The sequence below is a fragment of the Gopherus flavomarginatus genome, chromosome 1 (assembly GCF_025201925.1).
Source record: "Gopherus flavomarginatus isolate rGopFla2 chromosome 1, rGopFla2.mat.asm, whole genome shotgun sequence".
In the NCBI taxonomy this organism is placed as follows: domain Eukaryota; kingdom Metazoa; phylum Chordata; order Testudines; family Testudinidae; genus Gopherus; species Gopherus flavomarginatus.
Window position 1 is genome coordinate 99,370,662 of NC_066617.1, and position 21,373 is coordinate 99,392,034.

General features: G+C 46.3%; 2 protein-coding genes across 2 annotated transcripts; one reads left to right on the forward strand and one right to left on the reverse strand.

The window, feature by feature from the left end:
• Window positions 1–8,515: 8,515 nt before the first annotated feature.
• JOSD1 (Josephin domain containing 1) lies at window positions 8,516–16,944 on the forward strand. Its single transcript, XM_050917691.1, has 4 exons — window positions 8,516–9,254; window positions 12,692–12,820; window positions 12,942–13,136; window positions 14,650–16,944. The coding sequence occupies exons 1-4, from the start codon at window positions 9,070–9,072 to the stop codon at window positions 14,747–14,749; spliced, it is 609 nt and encodes a 202-aa protein (XP_050773648.1). The 5' UTR covers window positions 8,516–9,069; the 3' UTR covers window positions 14,750–16,944.
• Window positions 16,945–17,231: 287 nt separating this feature from the next.
• TOMM22 (translocase of outer mitochondrial membrane 22) lies at window positions 17,232–21,160 on the reverse strand. The gene is made up of 4 exons (XM_050917718.1): window positions 21,015–21,160; window positions 20,737–20,855; window positions 20,146–20,263; window positions 17,232–17,954 (listed from the first exon to the last, which is right to left on the reverse strand). Exons 1-4 carry the CDS (start codon window positions 21,114–21,116, stop codon window positions 17,880–17,882), a joined length of 414 nt encoding a protein of 137 aa, XP_050773675.1. The 5' UTR covers window positions 21,117–21,160; the 3' UTR covers window positions 17,232–17,879.
• Window positions 21,161–21,373: the final 213 nt, after the last annotated feature.

Here is a 21,373-nt window from a genome sequence, read left to right on the forward strand (position 1 = left end):
CCTGAGCCCCCTCCTGCACCCAAACTCCCTCCCAGAGCCTGCACCCCCTCCTGCACACCAGCCTCCTGCTCCAGGCTCAGCCCCAGAGCTCCCTCCCACATTCTGAACCTCTTGGCCCCACCCCACAACCCAGAGCCAGCACCTCAAGCCCCTGTCCCAGCCCGATGAAAGTGAGTGAGGGTGGAGGAGAGCAAGTCACCGAGGAAGGAGGATAGAGAAGGGGTGGGGAGGTGCAGGGCGTCAGGGAAGGGGCAGGACAAGGATGTTTGATTTTGTGCAACTAGACAATTTTAAACCCTATGTAGTCTAGATGATTACTCATGGGATTGAGAACAAGGGATTCTTATGTTTCAATCTGGGCTCTACCAGGAGCGGCTCTAGGGATTTTGCCACCCCAAGCACGGCAAGCAGGCGTGCCTGCGGGAGGTCACCAAAGCCACGGGACCAGCAGACCCTCCACAGGCATGCCTGCGGGAGGTCCACTGACGCAGCGGGACCAGTGGACCCTTCGCAGGCAAGCCACCGAGGGCAGCCTGCCTGCTGCCCTCGCGGCGCTGGCAGAGTGCCCCCTGCGGCTTGCCGTACCAAGCACGCACTTGGCGTGCTGGGGCTTGGAGCCGCCCCTGGCTCTAACAAGAAGTTCCTCTGTGACCTTCGTTAATACAACCTTCTGGTCAGTTTCTGAGTACCCATAATTCTTGTTGACTTCCACTGGGTTTCTAGGTATTCAGCAGCTTTCATGACCAGGGTATCAATTTTCCCAGCTGTCACAGGTGCCAGCTTCCTCCAGATGCCAGGAGAGCTCAAACCCCAACCCCTGGCTCTGTCCCAGGCACCGACCACATCCCACCCCAACCCCCCACCCCTCCTCTTCTCGCACCCTCTCTGCCCCAGGCCCAGCCCCCACCTTATCTGTTCCCGCAAGCTGCACCCTCACACCACCTCTTCCTGCTCAGTTCCGCCCCCTCCACCGAGCATGCCCCTTCCCCACTCCTCCTCCTCCCTCCCAGCACCTCCTGCACACCACAGAACAGCTGATCCATGGGGGGTGGGCGGGCGGTGCTGGGAAGGAGGGTGAGAAGTTGATCAGTGGGGCTGCCAGGAGGCGCTGGTGGGAGAGAAGGAGCTTAGCTGCCAGTGGATTCTAAGCACCTACTAATTTTTTTCCATGAGTGATCCAGGGCTGGAACACCCATGGAGTTGGTACCTATGGTTCCTTTTAAGACAGATTCTTTTTGTTGAGAGAAAGCCATTTGTAGTCACCCCTATCAGTCAGAGGCCCTCCTTTTAGAAACCTTTCCTTATCTCATTATTTGAAACAGACATCCTCCCGCCTTCAAGAAAACATTCTACAAATACGTTAGAATTAAGAGGAAGACCAAGGACAAGGTAGACCCATTACTCAAGGGGGAGTAGGGAAAACAATAACAGAAAATGTGGAAATAGCAGAAGTGCTAAATGACTTTTTTGTTTCAGTTTTCACCAAAAAGATTAGTAGTGATTGGACGTCTTAACATAGTGAATGCCAGTGAAAATGAGGTAGAATCAGAGGCTAAAATAGGGAAAGAACAAGTTAAAAATGACTTAGAAAAGTTAGATGTCTTCAGGTCACCAGGGCCTGATGAAATACATCCTAGAATACTCAAGGAACTGACTGAGAAGATAGCTAAGCCATTACCAATTATCTTCCAAAAGTCATGGAAGACGGGCAAGATTTCCAGAGGACTTGAAAAGGGCAAATATAGTGCCAATCTATAAAAAGGGAAATAAGGACAACCAGGGGAATTACAGACCAATCAGCTTAACTTCAGTATCCGGAAAGATAATGGAGCAAATAATTAAGCAATCAGTTTGAAAACACCTTGAAGATAGTAAAATAAGTAACAGTCAGCATGTATTTGTCAAGAACAAATTGTGTCAAACCAACCTAATAGCTTTCTTTGAGAGGGTAACAAGCCTTGTGGATGGGGAGAAGCAGTGGATGTGGTATATCTTGACTTTAGTAAGGCTTTTGATACTGTCTCACAAGACTTACTCATAAACAAACTAGGGAAATACTAATTAGATAAAGCTACTATAAGGTGAGTGCATAACTGGTTGGAAAACTGTCCCCAGAGAGTAGTTATCAGTGGTTCACAGTCAAGCTAGAAGGGCATATCAAGTGGGGTTCCACAGGGATCAGTTCTGGGTCCAGTTCTGTTCAATATCTTCACCAATGACTTAAATAATGGCATAGAGAGTTCACTTATAAAGTTTGCAGACAATACCAAGCTGGGAGGATTGCAAGTGCTTTGAGGATAGGATTAAAATTCAAAATGATCTGGACAAACTGGAGGAACAATCAGAAGTAAATAGGATGAAATTCGATAAGGACAAATGAAAAGTACTCCACTTAGGAAGGAACAATCAGTTGCACAAATACGAAATGGGAAATGATTGCCTAGGAAGGAGTACTGCGGAAGAGGATCTGAAGGTCATAGTAGATCACAAGCTAAATATGAGTCAACAGTGTAAAACTGTTGCCAAAAAAAGCAAACATAATTCTGGGGTGTATTAGCAGGAGTGTTGTAAACAAGACACAAGAAGTAATTCTTCTGCTCTACTCTGCACTGATTAGGCCTCAGATGGAGTATTGTGTCCAGTTCTGGGCATCACATTTCAGGAAAGATGTGGACAAATTGGAGAAAGTCCAGAGGAGAGCAACCAAAATGATTAAAGGTCTAGAAAACATGACCTACAAGGGAAGATTGAAAAAAAATGGGTTTGTTTCATTTAGAAAAGAGAAGACTGAGAGGGGACCTGATAACAGTTTTGCAGTACATAAAAGATTCTTAAAAGGAGAAGGGAGGTAAATTGTTCTCATTAAACTCTGATGATAGGACAAGATGCAATGGGCTTAAACTGCAGCAAGGGTGGTTTAAGTTGGACATTAGGAAAAACTTTCTAACTGTCAGGGTAGTTAAGCACTGGAATAGATTGCCTAGGGAGGTTGTGGAATCTCCATCACTGGAGATTTTTAAGAGCAGGTTAGACAAACACCTGTCAGGGATTGTCTCTAGGTAATACTTAGTCCTGCCATGAGTGCACGGAACTACAGTAGATGACCTCTCGAGGTCCTTTCCAATTCTATGATTGTGTAAAAAGAGATTTATTTTCAGTAGATCATTTAGTCTGAGACTGAACTGAGACTGCCAACATGGAGAATACATTATTGCTAAATGTAGTATTCGTTTTCAGTCCTGTTTCACTAGTAATTGGACTGAAATCCCTAACACTTCATATTAGGATACTGAGTGGCCATTGTATGGTAACATTTTGAAATCATGTCTAGTTTGGGATTGTAATGAATGAGTGACCTGGAGGTGTGTGTGAAAGGCTCTATATCTTGTCTGGGAGCAACCCATGGAAAAAGATTAGTGGGAGCTTAGCACCCACCGTCAGCCAACTCCTGCTCCCCCAGTGCCTCCTATCCGCCTGCAGCCTGGCCAAATAAGTCCTCCCCCTCCCTCCAGCCCACTGTGATCAGCTGTTCTGTTGCCTGCAAGAGGTGCTGGGGTGGGAGGAAGAGCAGGGGGGTGCACTTGGGGGATGAGGTATGCTCGGGGGAGGGGGTGGAACTGGGTAGGAAGAGGTGGGGCAGGGGTGGAGGCTTGGGAGAGGAGGTGGAGTGGGAATATGGCCTGGGGTGGAGCAGGGGTAGGAAGAGATGGGGTGGGGGTGCCGGGTTGGGATTGGATGGGTGCAGGGCCTGGGGCAGAATAGGGGGTTAGCTGGTGCTTGTGAGAGGAACCAGCATGGACATTCTCACCACACATATTAGTATTATCTTAAAAGTAAAGCCTATGGGAACTGAGGTGTGACAAAAAAGCTGTTGGTAAGTAGGCAGGAGGGGAAGAGATAAGAAGAAAAGACCTTGGGGAGAAAAGAGATTGTAAAATTGGAAATAAAGGGGGGAACTGTCTTGACTTGATTTGTTAGCTAAAGTTGTAACTGTCTCTGACATCATTTGTTAGTTAAAGGGTATAAAGTAGGGTGATGTCCCGATTTTATAGGGACAGTCCCGATATTCGGGACTTTTTCTTATATAGGCACCTATTACCCTTCACCCCTTGTCCCGATTTTTCACACTTTCTATATGGTCACCCTATATAAAAGAGTTGTGATTTTGAGGGTTCTTTGTTAGACCCTACCTGATCAGGCTGGAGCATGCTACGATAAGATGGTTCCCCATTGTCTGGCCTATTTGTAAGAATACCGATCAGCTTCTTATGAATACTTTATTTACTCCTGGGGGAATTCTGCACTAAACAAAAATTTTGCACACAATATTTTATTTGTCTAAATAACACAATATAATCATGCCAGTTGCAATTATTTTAGTAATTTATTTCAAAATACCTGTCAGTAAGTATGGCTGTAACAATACAGACAACAAAAAAGATTCAGGAAATGTTTCTTGACAAAGAGATTCCTTACTAGGCATATTAATACAGAACTTTGAATAATAATGCATTTAAACTATAATACAGAAACGTATTTCCTGCACCCCTCAGAAGCAGTGCAAAGGCTTGGGGAAGTGAGGGGTAACAAAGGAGCTGAGGGAGAGGGAAGTGTGATTAATTTGAGCAAGAGTGTTGTCAAGCTATAGATGAACAATGGTATTGCCAGTGTTAGGCCTAAAACTTCCGGAAGCTTTATAAAATGAGCTTCGCAAAATTATCTTTAAAAAGCAAGCTTTGCAAAATTAAGCTGCAACTTGTGGTCAAAAGATGCCTACCACCAGACAACATTTTATGTTGACTCCTATATGGTATAATAGGTCATGCCCCTGGGTACGGCTTCTTGAAACCACCTTTGGAACTTGTGGTTAAGAGATGCTGCAGCCAAAAAACATTCCTATGTGGGTTTGATGGGCTAGGCCTTTAGGCATAGGTCATCAAGATAACTGGTCTTTAATTTTTCTTTTCCTATTCTGTTTTGCATTTATAGCCGTAAGTCATTAAAAGATAAGTCATTAAAAGCCCTTCTTGAGGAATAATCAGTAGTTTACATTTCTTTATACGGACACCACTTAACCTCATTACGTCTGTGTTGGGTGGTGGGAAGTAGTGATCACCCAGAGCACCATTTGGGCCCTGATGTGTGTCTCCTTCTTCCTATATCTCTGCAGGAAGTAATTGGTGGGAAGGAGTCTGGGAGTGAACCTGAAGGGTTGTTGGGTGTGGGTGGGAGAAATATGGAACAAGTTTTTTGGGGAGCAGGGGAGGGATTGTTAGGGAGTTGGGGAGCCTCCCTCACACAGACCCTGGCTGACCCCTAACCTCTCTCATTCAGTCAGGCACATCTGCCCCTGTCCCCGTATGTCCATGCACCCCACTCCCTCATGTGTTCCTGCACCCCCACTCAGCCACTCCTCTTCCCCTGTTCCCATGAATCCCTGCACCTCTCCTCCCCCGTCCCCATGTGTCCCTGCATTCCCACTCAGCCACTCCCACCCTCCTGCACCCTCACTGAGACACCTTCCTTCCTTCTGTCCCCATGTGTCCTTGACCTCCTGGTTTCCCTGTGTCCCTGCACTCCTATTCCCATTCAGCCCCTGGCTGTCACCTCAGTAGCTCCAGTGCCCCCGCCCCAATCTGTCCCTCTCACAAGCCTTTCTGAACACCAGACTATATGACCGTCCAGCAGCCCCATGTGCCTCACTCTGTCCATCCCCCACCTATTCTGTGCTTCCTCACCTGGCCCCACAGTCCTCACCATGGCCCCAGGTCCTCTACATTAGTATTCTCCAAAGATTCAGCCACTAGTCAGCACTCTTTGTCTCTCCATTGATGCCTAAAATTGATCAAGACCAAAGAAAAAACATAGATTTTGTAATAAATTACTTTGGGATTATCATTATGTTATGTAATATACATTATGTAACTTTATGCATATGTTTGTGGATGGATTCCAGTAACTTCTGGCTGCATGCGGACATAACTAGTGCCTCATTACAACTCTTTTGGTGTAATAAGCAGAGCTGATAATCAATACCATAGAACCTTTCTCTTTTTGCTGATGATGGCAAATCAAGTGGAAGCACTCCTCCCATGCACAGTAATCTGTAACATTAAAAAAAATCAATCAGCTATCATATTCTGAGCATTAACTAATAACACAGTCCTGTCAGTTGATGGTCACAGTTTAATTATGTGAGGGCTGCATGTTATGACATACTTGTGTTAAAGTATAATTAAAAAACACCATTAAAAAAAAACAAGGAGTCTTTGTGGCACCTTAGAAACAAACACATTTATTTGGGCATAAGGTTTTGTGGGCTAGAACCCACTTCATCAGATGCATGAAGTGGAAAATACAGGAGCAGGTATAAATACATGGGTTTGTCATGTTTGGTACCATTGTGTTCATGGGAGAAAGGGTTTCAAATGATACCCAACTCAACCCACTTCCAACAACATTATACTATCAACATTTCCTCCACCCAGAGGGCTTGGAGCTGAGAATGTTTGATCAAGGTTAGGGATTGAGTCCCCTTTGCTATGCTGCACAGGGTGACACCATTGAAATAATGATTTTGTAGATTTTTACAAATCAAATGACACCACCTTACCTTCTATAATTAACTTCCCAACAGAATTATAATGCTCCCAGATTGTAATGTCATTAACAGGATATCAAACTAGATAAATCACTGGATCTGATTTGGTATATCCCTATGGAAACCGAACTTCTGTCACACCTAGGGTGAGCAGACAGCAAGTGTGAAAAATCGGGACAGGGGGTGGGGCGTAATAGGAGCCTATATAAGAAAAAGACCCACAAATCAGGACTGTCCCTATAAAATCGGGACATCTGGCCACCCTAGTCACACCCAGAGAAGTAACTCCAGGTTAGGGCTGAGCTATATATGCAGATTGTGTGTTTGCCAGTTTAAGATGTTCCCACCGTAAATCCAGAGGTATCCGAAGGGTTAATTAAGCATGTTATCCAGATATCAGCTCCCTGCCAGCACTGTGCTTGCAACATTCCAGACACTGGTTTAATTTAAAATAAAGAAAACTGCAACCCAGCAACAACGAATTACTCACACTCTTCTTTACAGTTCTTCACCACAGTAGAAAGTATTAGTTATTGCATGTTAGTTACATCACGTATGAAGGGAGGAATGTGCAAAAGGAGGAAACAAAAAGTGTCAGAGTTAGAAAGCTGCAATATGATTGAGTTGGTGTTGGTCCTGCTTTGAGCAGGGAATTGGACTAGATGACCTCCTGAGGTCTCTTCCAAACCTAATATTCTATTATTCTAATATCGATGCAACCCAGAGCTGGCACTAGGCATAACTAGACTAATCAATTGCTTAGGCCCAAAGAAACAAAAGGGGGCCCTCTATTCACTTTTTATTATGGCATTATGTATGGGGCCTGCCTCACAAAATATTCTTGCTTTGGGCCTCCAAAAGATGCAATCCGAGAACAGTGTGAAGACTGGGGGAGCTAGAGCAAGGGGATCCCTAAGCTATCCATAGGCTGTAGTTTCGGTGCAAATCCAAAACACCATGCAAGGCTACAGGAGCTGTTAAATGGTAGTGCTGAGAGCCCAGCTCCCCCCAGGCTGCAGCTCAACCTTTGTGCAGTGGCAAGGCACGGTGCAGAGGGACAGGCCAATACAAGGGGTGCGTAATCCATAGCGGCCTGTGCGGTCCATACACTGTGGCCTACAGGGTCGATACACTAGCAGGGCACCAAGCAACATAGGCTGACGTAGTGGGTGACTAACCCATGGCCAGGCTGCGGGCTCTGTGCACTGGCAGGGCACTGCGCAGGCTCGTGCTCCCTGGCCGCGAGGAGCCAGGCCCGCGCTCCGCACAGCTGCCCGACATGAGGCGAGCAGAGAACAGTGACGTCACCACTCGCGTGGAACGGCGCCCTGAGCGTTCCGGCTACGTAAGCGTGTGCGGGGCAGGGCCAGAGCACGCGCCTTACGCGGGGCGGGTTGGCCGCGCGCGTGCGCGGGGACACCTGGGGGGGTGGCTGTTGATCCGGGGAGGTTGGGGCCGGCAGGCGGTGAGTAGGGGGCTCCCCGGGAGGGCGACACTGCGGCCGCCGCATCTCCCCGCCGGGCGGGATCGGCCCCCGCCTTGGGGAGCAGCCCGGTCCCGCCGTGCCCCAGCTCTCCTCGGGCTTAGCCCTCATGTGGGGAGCGCCCCCCCCCCCGGGAACGGAACGGGCCCTGCCCCGCTGCTGCCCCCTGCGCGGGGCGAGCGCTCCCCGGCCACACGGTGCCTCAGCCCCGCAGGCGGGGGGCGCCCTGGCACTTGGCACCAGAGGGTGGGGGCTGCCCGCTCCCTGCTCTCCGGGGGTCGGGGTAGAAATGCCTCGGGCGGGCCCCCCCCGGGAACCTGGCCCGGCCCGGTGCGCTTTGTGCCACTGCTTTTTCTGACGGGCTAATCGGGGCTTCTCTTCCCTGCTTAGGAGCGTGGCAGGACTTGGCGAGAAGCTCCCGCCCTCACGCCTTGCGAGAGGCCGTTTCCCTCCCCAGCCCTTGGCATCTGCTTTTCAGGACTCAGCCACTCCCAAAGGGATGGAGAAAGGCAGCTGAGACGCCCCCGAGGCTCCTGCAAACGGCCTCTGTGACTGGCCTCATCTTACCTAGTTTGGCTTCCTGGGGGTGGGCATTTCTTCCCAGCCTGCTCTGGATCCTTTTTAGCAGCGCTACAGACCAAAGGAGATGGAAGAAAAGGAGCGATGTGATAAATTCCAGCTGGTATCCTGATGCTAAGTGGATTTAAATCTTATTTTGCTATTTTTGGGGAAGGAAATACCCCAACAGCAACTTTTTATGGGGTGGCGGAGGAAGGGGGGAGGGAAAAAATGTTACAGATTCCTAAGTTATTTTTGCAAGCAATCAATTACTAAACAAACTGAAGCACAAGAGGGTTTGCCAGCTGGAAGCAGGATTTGCCTATAAAAGAAGGGATCAGTGGGCTCTTGTTTTGATTGCAGAGAGGGGGAGAAACTTCAGACTCCTCTGTTTCTCACTATCCTCTCACAACTACCCTATGAAAAAATGAGTTGCGTGCCATGGAAAGGTGACAAAACCAAATTGGAGTCTCCTGAGCCACCACAGCTGGCACCACTGTGTATTTACCATGAGAAACAGCGTAGGGAGCTGTGTGCTCTCCATGCCCTCAATAATGTCTTCCAGGACAGCAACGCCTTCACCCGGGAAACACTGCAAGAGATTTTCCAGAGGTAGGGAGCACCTTGCACTGGCATTGTTAATTCCCTTTTTGCCCTTTATTGCTGGGATGAGTATCTGAAATAGCCTTTGTGTGAATGGCAAGGGGGAGAGGGAGGTTGTTCAGAATCTGACACTGTTGAAGGCTTGACATGGCATCTTTTCTGTTCTGTCACACACATCTCCTATATTAATGATGGAACCCCCCCGAACACCACCATTTCCTGTCCCTCATACTGTTCAGTCTGCCACTTTGGGGTGCAAGGACTCAGCTGCAGATGCCCTTATGTAATAGGCCAGCTGTAATTATCTCTCCTTCCCCAATGCTCTTTCCTAGTGTTTCCCAAATTTCTCCCTTCCTGTGTTTGGTTTGGTTTGTTTTTTTTTTAAAGGTAAATTATTCCCATCAAAATACTTTGTTTGCCTTGTGGTCATGTGGTTGGCCTGAGAGTGGGGTGGGTAGGAGAGGACTGAAAAATAGGTAAAATGAAAAAAAAAAATTTGATCTGTCCAAAAAGTTAAAAACAACTGCAAGTTAGAGCCTATGTCTACTTCCCATGCTCTTCTTTGATCAAATGAGTGACTCTTGGTGTTCATTTATGAATGAAATATTATTGCCTCTATATTTTCACACAGGCATGGTCCTGTATACTCTGGCAAGCTGGATCTAAATTCTGCAGCTAGGTCCCTATGATCTGTGACACTGTGCTGTAAATTCTGCAGCAGTTTTGAATAACTTTTTAAATATGGAGTTTTTTGTTTAAATATGAAAAGAAATAACCCTGTCAATAGTCTTGATTTTTATGATAAAATTCAAAGTATTTTATGCTTTTCCTACATTTTCATGGGAGCGCTTGTGAATACTACTATGAAAGTCACTTAACTCCACCAATATACTAAAGAGAATCCCCTTTGATTCCCTATCTCTATCTATAGTAGTCATTGCAGATTAATCTAATTTGGGCTGGAGGTCCATTAGCGGAATCTGATAGTCTGGAATATGTGAAAAGCCAAACTCTTCATAAATAAATGTTCTGGAACTTCATGTCAGGGGATGTGACCTAAAGTCCTTTCTGCCATTGATCAAGGTTTGTGTAGTACCCCTATGCTGACAACACAATAGCAGTATTCTGTATCAATGAGCAGGGAGGTGTTTTTCCCCACAAAAATAAAAACAGGAGTACTTGTGGCACCTCGGAGGCTAACAAGCTTATTTGAGCATAAGAGTTAATGGGCTACAGCCCACTTCATATCCGATGAAGTGGGCTGTAGCCCATGAAAGCTTATGCTCAAATAAGCTTGTTAGTCTCTAAGGTGCCAGAAGTACTCCTGTTCTTTTTGCGGATACAGACTAACACAGCTGCTACTCTGAAACCTTTCTTTTTCCCCATAGCTACTCTTCTGAGGAGCAGCAGTCGGTCCCATGAGAATGGTATCCGGCTCACCCATATATCTTTCTTTGACTGTAACAGCTTTTCTTTTCCAATCTTAAATCAGACTACAATACTATCATGAGTAGTCTTCAGAGTGGACCATAATTAACATACTGATCAAGAAGTGGAGCTGTCCATCAGTAGTCAGCAATGAAAAGTGCTGGTGGTTTTGTTCCAGTACAGGAACAGAAACTTAATCATGGATGCATTTTTACTGGACTGGGCTTGTGTTGAAAGATCTTTCTCAGAAGTGGAAAAGGTTTTGCATATGGGCAGTGGAAAAGAACCTGTCTCCATGCTTTGCCTCCATTGTATCTATCTTGGATTACTTGCTGAACTTAACTGAAGGCAAGGAGAGGTTGAAGAACTACATGCCATCTTCAGCATACTGTGCTTCAGTTGACAGTTCCACTGTCTTCAGTCATCTCACTGTATGTCATTAGATTCCCTAGAGGTTTGGTGAGTGTATCCCCACCAATGAACTTACTGAACATGGGATCTAAACCTGGTGGTGACAAAACTAGTGACTTGTCCTTTGAGTCCTTACCAGTCACCAAAAACAGCCTTTGTAACTGTAATCACATCTACAAGAAGAGTTATGGAACTACAGGCTTTAATAGTTGAACCCCCCCTTCATTGTATTCCATAGAGACAAAATGTGTCCTACATATTCATCCCAAATATATAGCAAAATTTGGGGCCAGGCTTCCATCTGAACTAGACCACTCATGTCCTGGTATTCCTATTCACAAGAAGTTAGATTTGACATCTAGGGTATGCAGAGTCTTTTATTTGCATATCCACACAACATTGGGTCAAAGAGGACTAGTTTGTGTTCTGAGACCTGATTAGCCAGGATGACAGTACCTTATGGTCTTGGGGCTCACTCCATTAAGGCTATTGCACATCAGTGTCATATTTCCATAACTATTCTGTTTTATAAATCTGTAGGAGAGATACCTGGAATTCTGCATGTATATGTACACAGCTGTACTTGTACACCTTGGAATCTAGATTGCGTACTTGGTTTTGGGAGTGCAGCTCTGCATTCCTTGTGTAATTAAACTCAGCTGATCTATCTTTCTGTGGGTTCTACACCACATGCTAGGTGTGCACACAAGTAGGAATACATAGAGGTGGTTCTCGAGGAAATTTTACTCACCGGTAACAGTTTGTGTGTGACCTCCGCATACTTACACAACCTGACCACTTTCCTTTTTGTTCTCTGAATTCTACTCCTCTGGAAAGAACAAAAGTGGTTGTAGTCTTACAGCTCTCGTATAAATGTGGGCACTGTTAATAGAGTGTAGGCTCTCTGGGGCAGGGTGTCTTGTTTGTTTGTACAGTACCTAGCTGCTGTTGAGGTGCTGTCATAATATAAACAAATAATGTCTAGGCAAGCTTCTGAGTGAATGTTTAAATGGCAGCGAAGAGAGATTTACTCACCAGCAAGCTTAGCTGTTGAGCTATTACTGTAATAGCATTGACAGTTGGTCCATCTAGTGGTGGTACTGCTTGTTTTAATAGGTTCTCAGATGCCACAGTGTTGGATTTTATATACATGAGTACTTCTTCCTTGGCAAACATGAAAACATACCAGCAGCCCAACTGCTCTGGGTGCTGTGAGCTCATCCTTTCTTATGAGTTTAGTAGGGTCAGACCCAGTCAATACCGGTACTGTTTGGAGGCTTCCCATCTGAATGACATTACCCTTTTGAGTCAAGGCTGAACCAATACCTTGTCAATTTCTCTGCCTGTTGGGTAAGAGAGAACAGACTTCTTCACATTGAAGATGCCAGGCTCTGCCAGTTGTCCAATTGGGATTTTGAACAGTGAGGATGTATAATAAATTGGATTGTACAACCTTCCCATTGAAAAATCACGTTTCAGCTGAACTTTGTATTAAAACTGAATGGGATACAGGTACAACAACCAGTACCACTTTTTACTAGAATATGGATGTGGGAGATGGATACAGTGAACTCGTGCAACAGTATTCTTTCACTCTGTGTTCACAGACTGTCTCCCAACACCATGGTGACACCGCACAAGAAGAGCATGTTGGGAAACGGGAACTACGATGTGAATGTCATCATGGCAGCGCTTCAGACCAAAGGCTATGAAGCAGTTTGGTGGGACAAGCGCAGGTACTGAGAACTAGCTTTTACTTGCTGTAGTTTGGGAGATTAGCTGCCTCGTGCTAGGGTCTATAACAGAGGAAGTAAGAGAAATAACTGAATACCATCTCTGCTCTCTCTGCTTGACCAGGGATGTTAATGTCATTGCCCTCTCAAATGTGATGGGCTTCATCATGAATCTGCCCTCCAGCCTCTGCTGGGGTCCCCTGAAGCTCCCCCTTAAACGACAGCACTGGATCTGCGTCCGGGAGGTGGGAGGCACCTACTACAATCTTGACTCCAAACTCAAGATGCCGGAGTGGATTGGAGGTGAAAGTGAGCTCAGGTGAGTCTTCTTCCATCCTAATCCCCTACACCTAGCCCCATTACAGATTAAAGATCTGCCTTTAACGCCTAGTATCTGGTACAATACAGTTCATGCTTTACTGCCACTGTAGAGTGGCATGAATTCTGATAGCAAAGACTGAAGAATGGGAATGAAATTCATATGCCCCTCCTGGATCTTACCTCATGAGTCTCATTTCTGTGAAGCTAAGAAAACAATTTTAGCTAATAGACTTCAAAGTTCAGGAGAGCCTGGGCTTCCTTCCTAAGGCTGCTGGTTTTGTCACCATGATGATTGTAGATTCCCTGATGGTTAATCTGTGGTGACACGTATAATAGACCAACCCACCATGCTCTATCATGTTTCTTTAGATGGGGAGCACTTGATAGGGTTCCATTATTGTGTGTGTCCAACAGAGAGAGGATTTAATTTGAAAAATGCAGCTTTTTTCCTGAAACAGTTTCTACAGTGGCTAATGAGGCTCTTCCCATTTTCCTGTTCTTTCTGAGATCCAGGTGGCACTTCTGTGTTGGTGCTAAATTTTCCATGTCTTTCATATTAGAGTGTAAAATTGACCATTCATGGTCAATGAAGATTTGTGGCATTTGCTCCTCACGTGCCAAAAACCATAATGATTAGCCTTGATGCCCCAGACAAATTGATTCCAGTTCAGGGAACTGTGCTCTAGCAATGTCTGTGGAGCTGGTCATGCCAATCAAGAATTAGTGAATTGAATGACATCCTAACAACCTAAAATTCCATGTGTGTAACTTCCAGTAGAGAATTCATTCATTCCTATGATTGCTGTTTAGTACTGCTGGTTTGGAATGGTTAATGTTTCAGTTTCAAAACTGTTGCATTTCAGCATTAAGTGAATGATTCCTGTGTGTAACATTTTGGGAACCTTTTTTGGCAAAATAAATAATATGAAAATTAAAACTTCCTTTATATAAGTCCTCCTATCTTTGCTACTGGATAAATCACTGAGCCAGAGAGGCTGAAAAAATGCATCAGATCCCAGTTCATAGGCTGCCAGTAATCATTCTGTGTCACTAGGTTTACCATGTCATCCTTCTGTTTCCTACCAGTCACCCCACCTTGCGGGGGGGGGGGGGGAGTGCTTTGGGTTTGAGATCAGCAATCTCATCAATTTTAAAGTAGTCAGTTTACTTCAGTCACGCTACATCTTGCCAATTCACAAGAATAGGTGTGCGTGACCCTGGAGAACGGGCAAGATTTTTTTTTTGTAAACTCTAATAATGAAGTTAAGGCTATGCCCCTGTGGTTCTGAAATAACCTGCCATGTGATGTATGGATCTAGTTAGAATTCTAATATGTAGTTGTCAGAAAAGTGATTGTAAAAAATGACCTTCACCTATTATCTTCCTATGTATTTTTGTCACATCTGCTTATTTAATAAGTCTTTACTACTAAAGGCTTTGCAGAGCCAATACTACTTTATTCTGGATTTTGTTGTTGTTTCACCTCACTTTTGCCCTTCTCCTTTCCACAGGAAATTTTTGAAACATCAGCTGAGAGGAAAGAACTGTGAACTTCTGCTGGTGGTGCCAGAAGAGGTGGAAGCACATCAGAGCTGGAGAGCTGACATGTGACCTGGATAATGGGTGCCCTAGTTCTTTTCCTCTGGAACTTCCTTTCATTGGTCTCTTTTTTTTTTTTTCTGTATGGATGGTGCAATAGGACAGTGGCATAGGGTATTGTGGGGGCCAGAATGGATGAGGAAGGAAGCCAGTCACTTTTTAATGAGGAGGAGAGGAGAGTGAGCTCTATGCTTTTAAGCTGATTACCTTGCATAGTGCTCTTTAAAATAGGCTTTGGGGATAGGGTGTTTGGACCACTCTGCTGATTCTTTCCCCGTGCCCCAGTATTTTAAAGACTAATTGTGGTTGGACACTACTCCCTTCAGACTTAACAAAACTACTTTGGATGGAAGGGGTCAAGCATGCTGCCTCCTCTCTGAAACAGTCTCTATCCCCAAAGCAAACTATTCTGGATACATTTGCAAATCATGGGGGACTCTCAGGAAACTGTCGAACACTAGCAATGGTATGGTGCTCTGTAAAATCTCCTGTTTAGTGAGGTTTTGTGCCAAGGGTTAGGGACAACCCATCTTTAGAGAAACTCTTGGGGTAGGTTGGGGGATTCTTCTCTAATGTTAAGGATTTTGGTATGCACATGGCTTAGATGCTTCTTTGGATAGGGCAGGCTGATTAGGGAGTAGAAGTGGTAACAAGTTTAGGCTGGTTCAGAAGCATCACATCTGGAGTGAGAGAGGCCACCGGGAGTTTTCGTTAGTGTGATATATAACATCTTAATTGTTCCTGTATGTGCACTTGTTAGTTCAGGAGCTGATTGCAGATAAGGGAATAAAACTGAAGGTGTTTAAGAGGAAGGAGGGAGTCTTTCTCTCTTATTTTCCTCCTCTATGGAAGACTAGCCATGGCCATGAGAGAGGAAGAAACAGGGTGGAGAAACTCTTCTACAAATAAACTAGGAGTTACGCAAAGCAAAATCAAAAAGGCATTGCAATTCTAGATTTCTCTGCCTCCTGTCATCATTAGCAGTTACTGGGAGGGATGTGTACAGGGTTCATGAGAGAGTCTTCCTGATGGTAAAGGCAGATTGTCTAGCATGGTAGCTGAATCTAGTACTTTGGTTTTGGCTGACAGACATTCCTGACTGCTTAATCACCTCACCCTCCATTCCCTCCTGCAGAGAAAAGTGACTAAGACAGGGAGACTCCAGTAGGAATCTTTGTTTTTTTTTTTTCTGTGCCACCAGGTGCTGGGTGTAGTTTAATCATTCCTTCCACAGCAGAAAGAGGAAAGGGTGAGTTTGGGATGAATTTCACACTACTATTGACTCTTCCTGGTCAAGCTACGTAACGACTGTTTCTCATTTCCTAATGTACATGCTGTCCTCCCAGTTGTAACAGCAAGTGTAGAACAGTGATGGAAACCACCTAGGTAAGCAACTGTCTGAAGCTAAACTTACAAACCACCAAAGCCTTCCCTTTGCAACAGAAAACAGAGGCCATGTGGCAACAGGACAAGAGTGGTGGTGTGGTCAACCCTGGACATCCTACAGTCACCATGCTGCAACCTCCTGATGACACACTGGCAGTGGCTCTTCTGCACGTTCTACAGTCCAAACCCAATGTGTCTATTTCTACAAGAGCCCTACTTCCTTCTTACCACCACATTCCAATGACCAAAACCAGCTGGCAGAAATTTTAAACACATCACAAGCAGGAATTCTGCTTATGACTTGAAGCCATTTTCTAAAAGGGAAGGGGGAAAAAAATCAACAGCAAAAGAATTTTCTATGCTGATTAAAATCGCACTTTGGAGAGACCCTGTTTGCATGGAAGTCGCAAGCCAATGGATCAGTGCACAATATGCAAAGATGTTTTAAAAACATGGTAGGGCTGCCTCCCTATATTTGTATCTAATGTCACTGCTTCCCCCAGGGAAAGGGTGTGATCCAGCTGCTCAGGAAAAGGGAAACTGTATGATCACATCCCTGGGGAATAGTGCTGTAGTGACAGAGGGAGGGGAAACAGACTAATCCCACTGCTTAGGAGTGGGGAAGCCCGTGTTTGTTTTCTTGCTTGTTTGGTTTTGTTATAGCCTTGTCTTGGGTTTGTTTACAGAGATGTATTTTGTTTAACCAAATATTAAAAATGGAAAAATCTCCATATAAAGCGTCCTGTCACTTCTGTGTGTTCAGCTGAATTGTTCTGTAACATGGTATGTAAAAACAAAAATAAATTGTTCTTTGTTATGAAGTTGTGGCCTTCTTGGGAGACACCACCTTCTGAGCTCTGATATGGAACCATCTAGTTGACTATAGGTAACTGTAGGATACCACTCCTGAGACATTGCTTTAAGTTATCCAAAACTTCTTACCTATCTAAGCTGTCTTAAGGTGGAACCATCTCATCTCCCACCCCATCACAGCTAACCCTGTGTACATAAAACTAGATGATAACCACCCATCTGGGTTCAAAGCTGTAACATCTACTCTAATTTTCCATCAGTATCTGGCTGGGACAAGGGATGTCTACTAAATACACCATGTTTGGGTTGAATTTATTTAATACTTAATACAAAAAGGTATGCAGCTGACTTCTGAAATGTAGTTGTTTTATGATGCAAACAGAATTGACCCAGGCACAGTCTTCAACCAAATGTGCTCTCCTTTCCTCCTCCAACAAAAGAAAGTGCAAGGAAAATATTTGAAAACAAGTTTTCTCCACAGTACTTCGATGAAACTTACTACTCTGCCTCTTGGTAAATACACACCTTCCTTTCTATCAGTGGCCTCTTCTGGCCTTGATTTAGCCAGGAGAAATACAGGTTTTTCTTTTGATTTGCAGAATTTACTGAACAAACTGGCCAAAACCTAACTTGTGGCCTAAGGTAAGGAATCCACAGCAGGAGTTCTTCACTTTAAAGTCTCTAATTGCTCGCTGCATGGACTCATTGAATAAAAGGAAAAACTTGTGACATCTGGAGGGGAAACTACAGGAGAAGCCCATCAAAAAAAAAAAAAAAAAGGGTCCAGGAGAGGGGATTTTGCCCCATTATGGATAGGTCCATGTCCCAAGGTTTAAAAAAAAAAAAAAAGGAGTAGGGGTGCCCACTCTGACAAACCAACAGTTCAAATGAATCAATGTTGAGGTCTCTTGCTGTGATATGGATCTGAAGCAGCTTTTGGAAGTTAGATCTTTCCAGAAAGTGGAGGCAGGGCCCCTGGCATACTGCCAGACAGCCCTGTAGTGGGTCCTAAGAGAATCTGCAAGAGATGATACTGGTTTAAAAAAACTATTCAAATTAACTATAAAGATTGAAAACAGCATAGCATCCCTCCCTCCCTGTTCCCACAGTTTCAGCACCTCCAGTAATGGCTCCACATTTGTGACTGGGCAACAAAATGGTAGATGAAATTCAATGTTGATAAATACATATTGGAAAACAATCTCAACTACACATACAAACTGATAGGGACTAAATGGTACCAATCAAGAAAGGGCTTGGATAGTTCTCTGAAAACGTGCACTCAATAAGTGCAGCCGCAGACAAAAAAAAGCCAACAATGTTATGTGGAGAGATTAAGAAGATTGGGACTGTTCAACTTGGAAATGAGACAACTTAAGGGGAAATACAATAGAGGTCTATAAAATCATGAACGGTGAGGAGAGAGTGAATAAGGAAATGTTATTTACCACTTCACATAACTCAAAAATCAGTGGTCACCTAATGGAATTAATAGGCAGCAGGTTTAAAACAAAATGAAGTCCTCCACACAATACACAGTCAATCTGTGGAAATCACTGCCAGGGGATGTTGTGAAGGGCAAAAATATAATTGAGACAAAGGAGGATGGATCACTCAATAATTGCCTTGTTCTGTTTATTCCCTCCAAAGCATCTGGCACTGGCCACTGTCGTAAGACAGGATATCCACTGGGCTAGATGGCCCATTGGTCTGGCCCAGTATGCCCGTTCTTATCTCACTCTGCAGGGCTCAGAGTGCAATACTCCTGTCATTTTGCAATACCATCCCCACTCTGCTATGGCAGCTAACTGCTGTAGACTTATTGAGATAGCAAATGGAAAATAAGGCATCTCACCCCAGTACTCTTAGTCAGGGGTATCAAATGTGGCCCATGAGCTGTATCAGGCCTATGATGTATTTGATGGCTGCATGATATACTCAGGTTGTGCAGGATCTAAGCCAGGGTAATCCGCTGGCAGACCAAGAGACAGTGTTTACACTGACCGTCCGCAGACATGGCTGCCCACAGTTCTCAGCCAATGGGAGCTGTGGGAAGCGGCAGCCAGTACGTCCCTGCGGCCCACGCTGCTTCCCATAGCTCCCATTGGCTGGGAACAGCGAACCACAGCTGCTGGGAGCTGCGGGCTGCTGTGCCTGCGGATGGTCAATGTAAACAGTCTCGTGGCCCGCCAGTGGATTACCCTGAAGGGCCACAGGTTGCCCACCACTGATTTAAGAGCTCTTCCCCCACACCCCAGCCCAAGTTCCCCCTAAACTGTGCAGCAGGCTATCAAGGTCTATGCAGGCATGCAGTGGGGAGAGGCTCTCTTGCCCAGCCCCAGGCTGCTGTGGCGAGAGAGGTGTGGGGGAGTCGTGCACCCCAAGCCCCTCCTCCCTGGCTCCACTCCAGGGCCCACATCTCCAGCCAGAGCCCTTTGCCCCCCACCCCACAGCCTCCTCCCACACTCCAATTCCTTGGACCCACCCTCACCATACATCACCTCTATATTGGTGCACATAACAAAATTAATTCCTCACATGGATGTAAAAAATGAGAGGGAACATTGCCCCCGTCCCAAATCAGCTTTTAGCCCTCACCGCTGCAAAGAGCACATTCCACATACAAACAAAATATAAACAATGCCATGTCAGCTGCCTGACTGCAGAGAGCTTGGAACAATGAGTCAGAGTGATGAATTCCCCTTCCCCCCTTTTAATCTGATTGAAGTAGCCACTGTAAAAAAGTCACCATTAACTGATAACTCTAGCAGCTGGAATGAGGTAGTGGGTGCGAGTGCAGCCTTGAGGGGAGAGAGTTGCTAGGAATAAAAAAATGAATAAGAACTTTAGTTACTACATAAAGGCTGTATTGCCCCTTTGATCTCTGTGTGAACCTCCCACTGACATTGGTGAGATTTGTGCTGTGGATTGAGGATAATATGCCATCCTGAATTTATGCTCTGGCCCATGGACCATAATTAAACATGAAATCAAGCCCTCTCCTCTCTGCTAAATGAGTTTGAAACTGCTGGTATTAGAAAAAGAAGGGGGGGGGGGGAGGAATCCTGGTGACTCAAGCAAGACAAGATTTATGATGTCTCCAAAACCCCATCATCCTCTGCTAATCTCTGTGCTGCAAGGCAACCAAAGAGTATTAGCCTGTGTTCATGGACTGCAACGGAGAAAGGGTCTTGAGGTTCCAGGCTCACCTGTCGCTGCTGTAGCTGCTGCTGTTGCTCCATCTGCAGTTTCTCAGTTTCAAATACAACAGGAAGAACGAGGATCATGAAGGAGGTAGTCCCAATCCACAGAGCTGCCCTGGAGAATCTAGAGAGAAAAAATAATCATGACAGAAAAATCTTGATTTTCCTTCCCCTTTTATAGGGAACAGACCCCTGTTCCCCTTCTGCCTCTACAAAGGGAGAACCAAGAGAAACTGCCATACAGCTCTGCCTGGGTACCTGATTCCAGTCTTGCACACTCCACGTAGCTCTGCCAAAGCACCTGAACCTAATCCGTAGTCGCCTTTGCTATTCCAGTCCTGGCTCCCATACTCTGCTGTACGCTTTAGCAGGATGTGTAGCGTCACTACACACACCTTCAGCACAATCTGCGCTGCCCACTGACGCTCGCACACAAACCCAACAACCGGTGGCAGGGGCAGAGAACGCAGCACCGGCAGCGCGGTATATGATCGGCCAATAACCAACCCTAACTTGAAAAAAAGCCACGCGGCCCCGACAACCCACTCCCGCCAGGGACAGCCAGACCCAGCCACGCCCCCGGCGCCGCCTTCTCACCGGTACATTCTCTGGGCCACGGAGAGGGACAAATCGAAGGTAGTTCCCGCCACGGAGCGGACGCGCTCCGGGAACATCTCGGTCAGGCCCCAGAGCCGCTCGCTCAGGGTCTCGTCCAGCTGCGGGAGGAGAGGCTGAGAGTCAGACCCGGGAGATGCCGCTGGGAACGGCCCCTGCCCTGCGGCCCCCACGCCCAGGGGTCACCCCAGCCTCGCACATGGAGCCCGCGGACGGCTCCGCCCCCCCGCTCCCTGCCCCGCAACCCGGCGGCCCGGCACCTCGTCATCCTCCTCCAGCTCCTCCTCCAGCTCCTCCGCCTTGCCCGGGCCGCCCCTGGGCAGCAGCAGCTCCTCGGGGCACAGGGGCGAGACAGCGGCCATGGCTACAGCCAGGACAGCGGGGGGGACGACACCGGAACCGGAAGAGAACCGACGAGACGGAGGCCCCGGCAGCGGACAGAGAGACACCGGAAGGGAGGCGAGCGACAGTCACGCGGGAATGGCTGAGAGCGGCCTCTAGTGGTCAACCTCCCCCCCGCCGGCGGCCTCTCCGGCCCAGTTCTGCTGCTCCATCAGGGCAAGGGGCCCTAGCCTGCGCCCCAGCCTCGCTCGCTCCCATGCTCCGTCGCTGCTGCCCC

Excerpts from the sequence above, each read along its gene's own strand:
- TOMM22 (XM_050917718.1), bottom strand. The coding sequence starts at position 21,116 with ATGGCCGCTGTCTCGCCCCTGTGCCCCGAGGAGCTGCTGCTGCCCAGG. Across the intron at positions 20,856-21,014 it reads AGCTGGAGGAGGATGACGAG|CTGGACGAGACCCTGAGCGA; the intron begins GTGCCGGGCCGC and ends CTCCTCCCGCAG. Across the intron at positions 20,264-20,736 it reads GTGGCCCAGAGAATGTACCG|ATTCTCCAGGGCAGCTCTGT; the intron begins GTGAGAAGGCGG and ends TTTTCTCTCTAG.
- JOSD1 (XM_050917691.1), top strand. The coding sequence starts at position 9,070 with ATGAGTTGCGTGCCATGGAAAGGTGACAAAACCAAATTGGAGTCTCCT. Across the intron at positions 9,255-12,691 it reads CTGCAAGAGATTTTCCAGAG|ACTGTCTCCCAACACCATGG; the intron begins GTAGGGAGCACC and ends CTGTGTTCACAG. Across the intron at positions 13,137-14,649 it reads GGAGGTGAAAGTGAGCTCAG|GAAATTTTTGAAACATCAGC; the intron begins GTGAGTCTTCTT and ends TCCTTTCCACAG.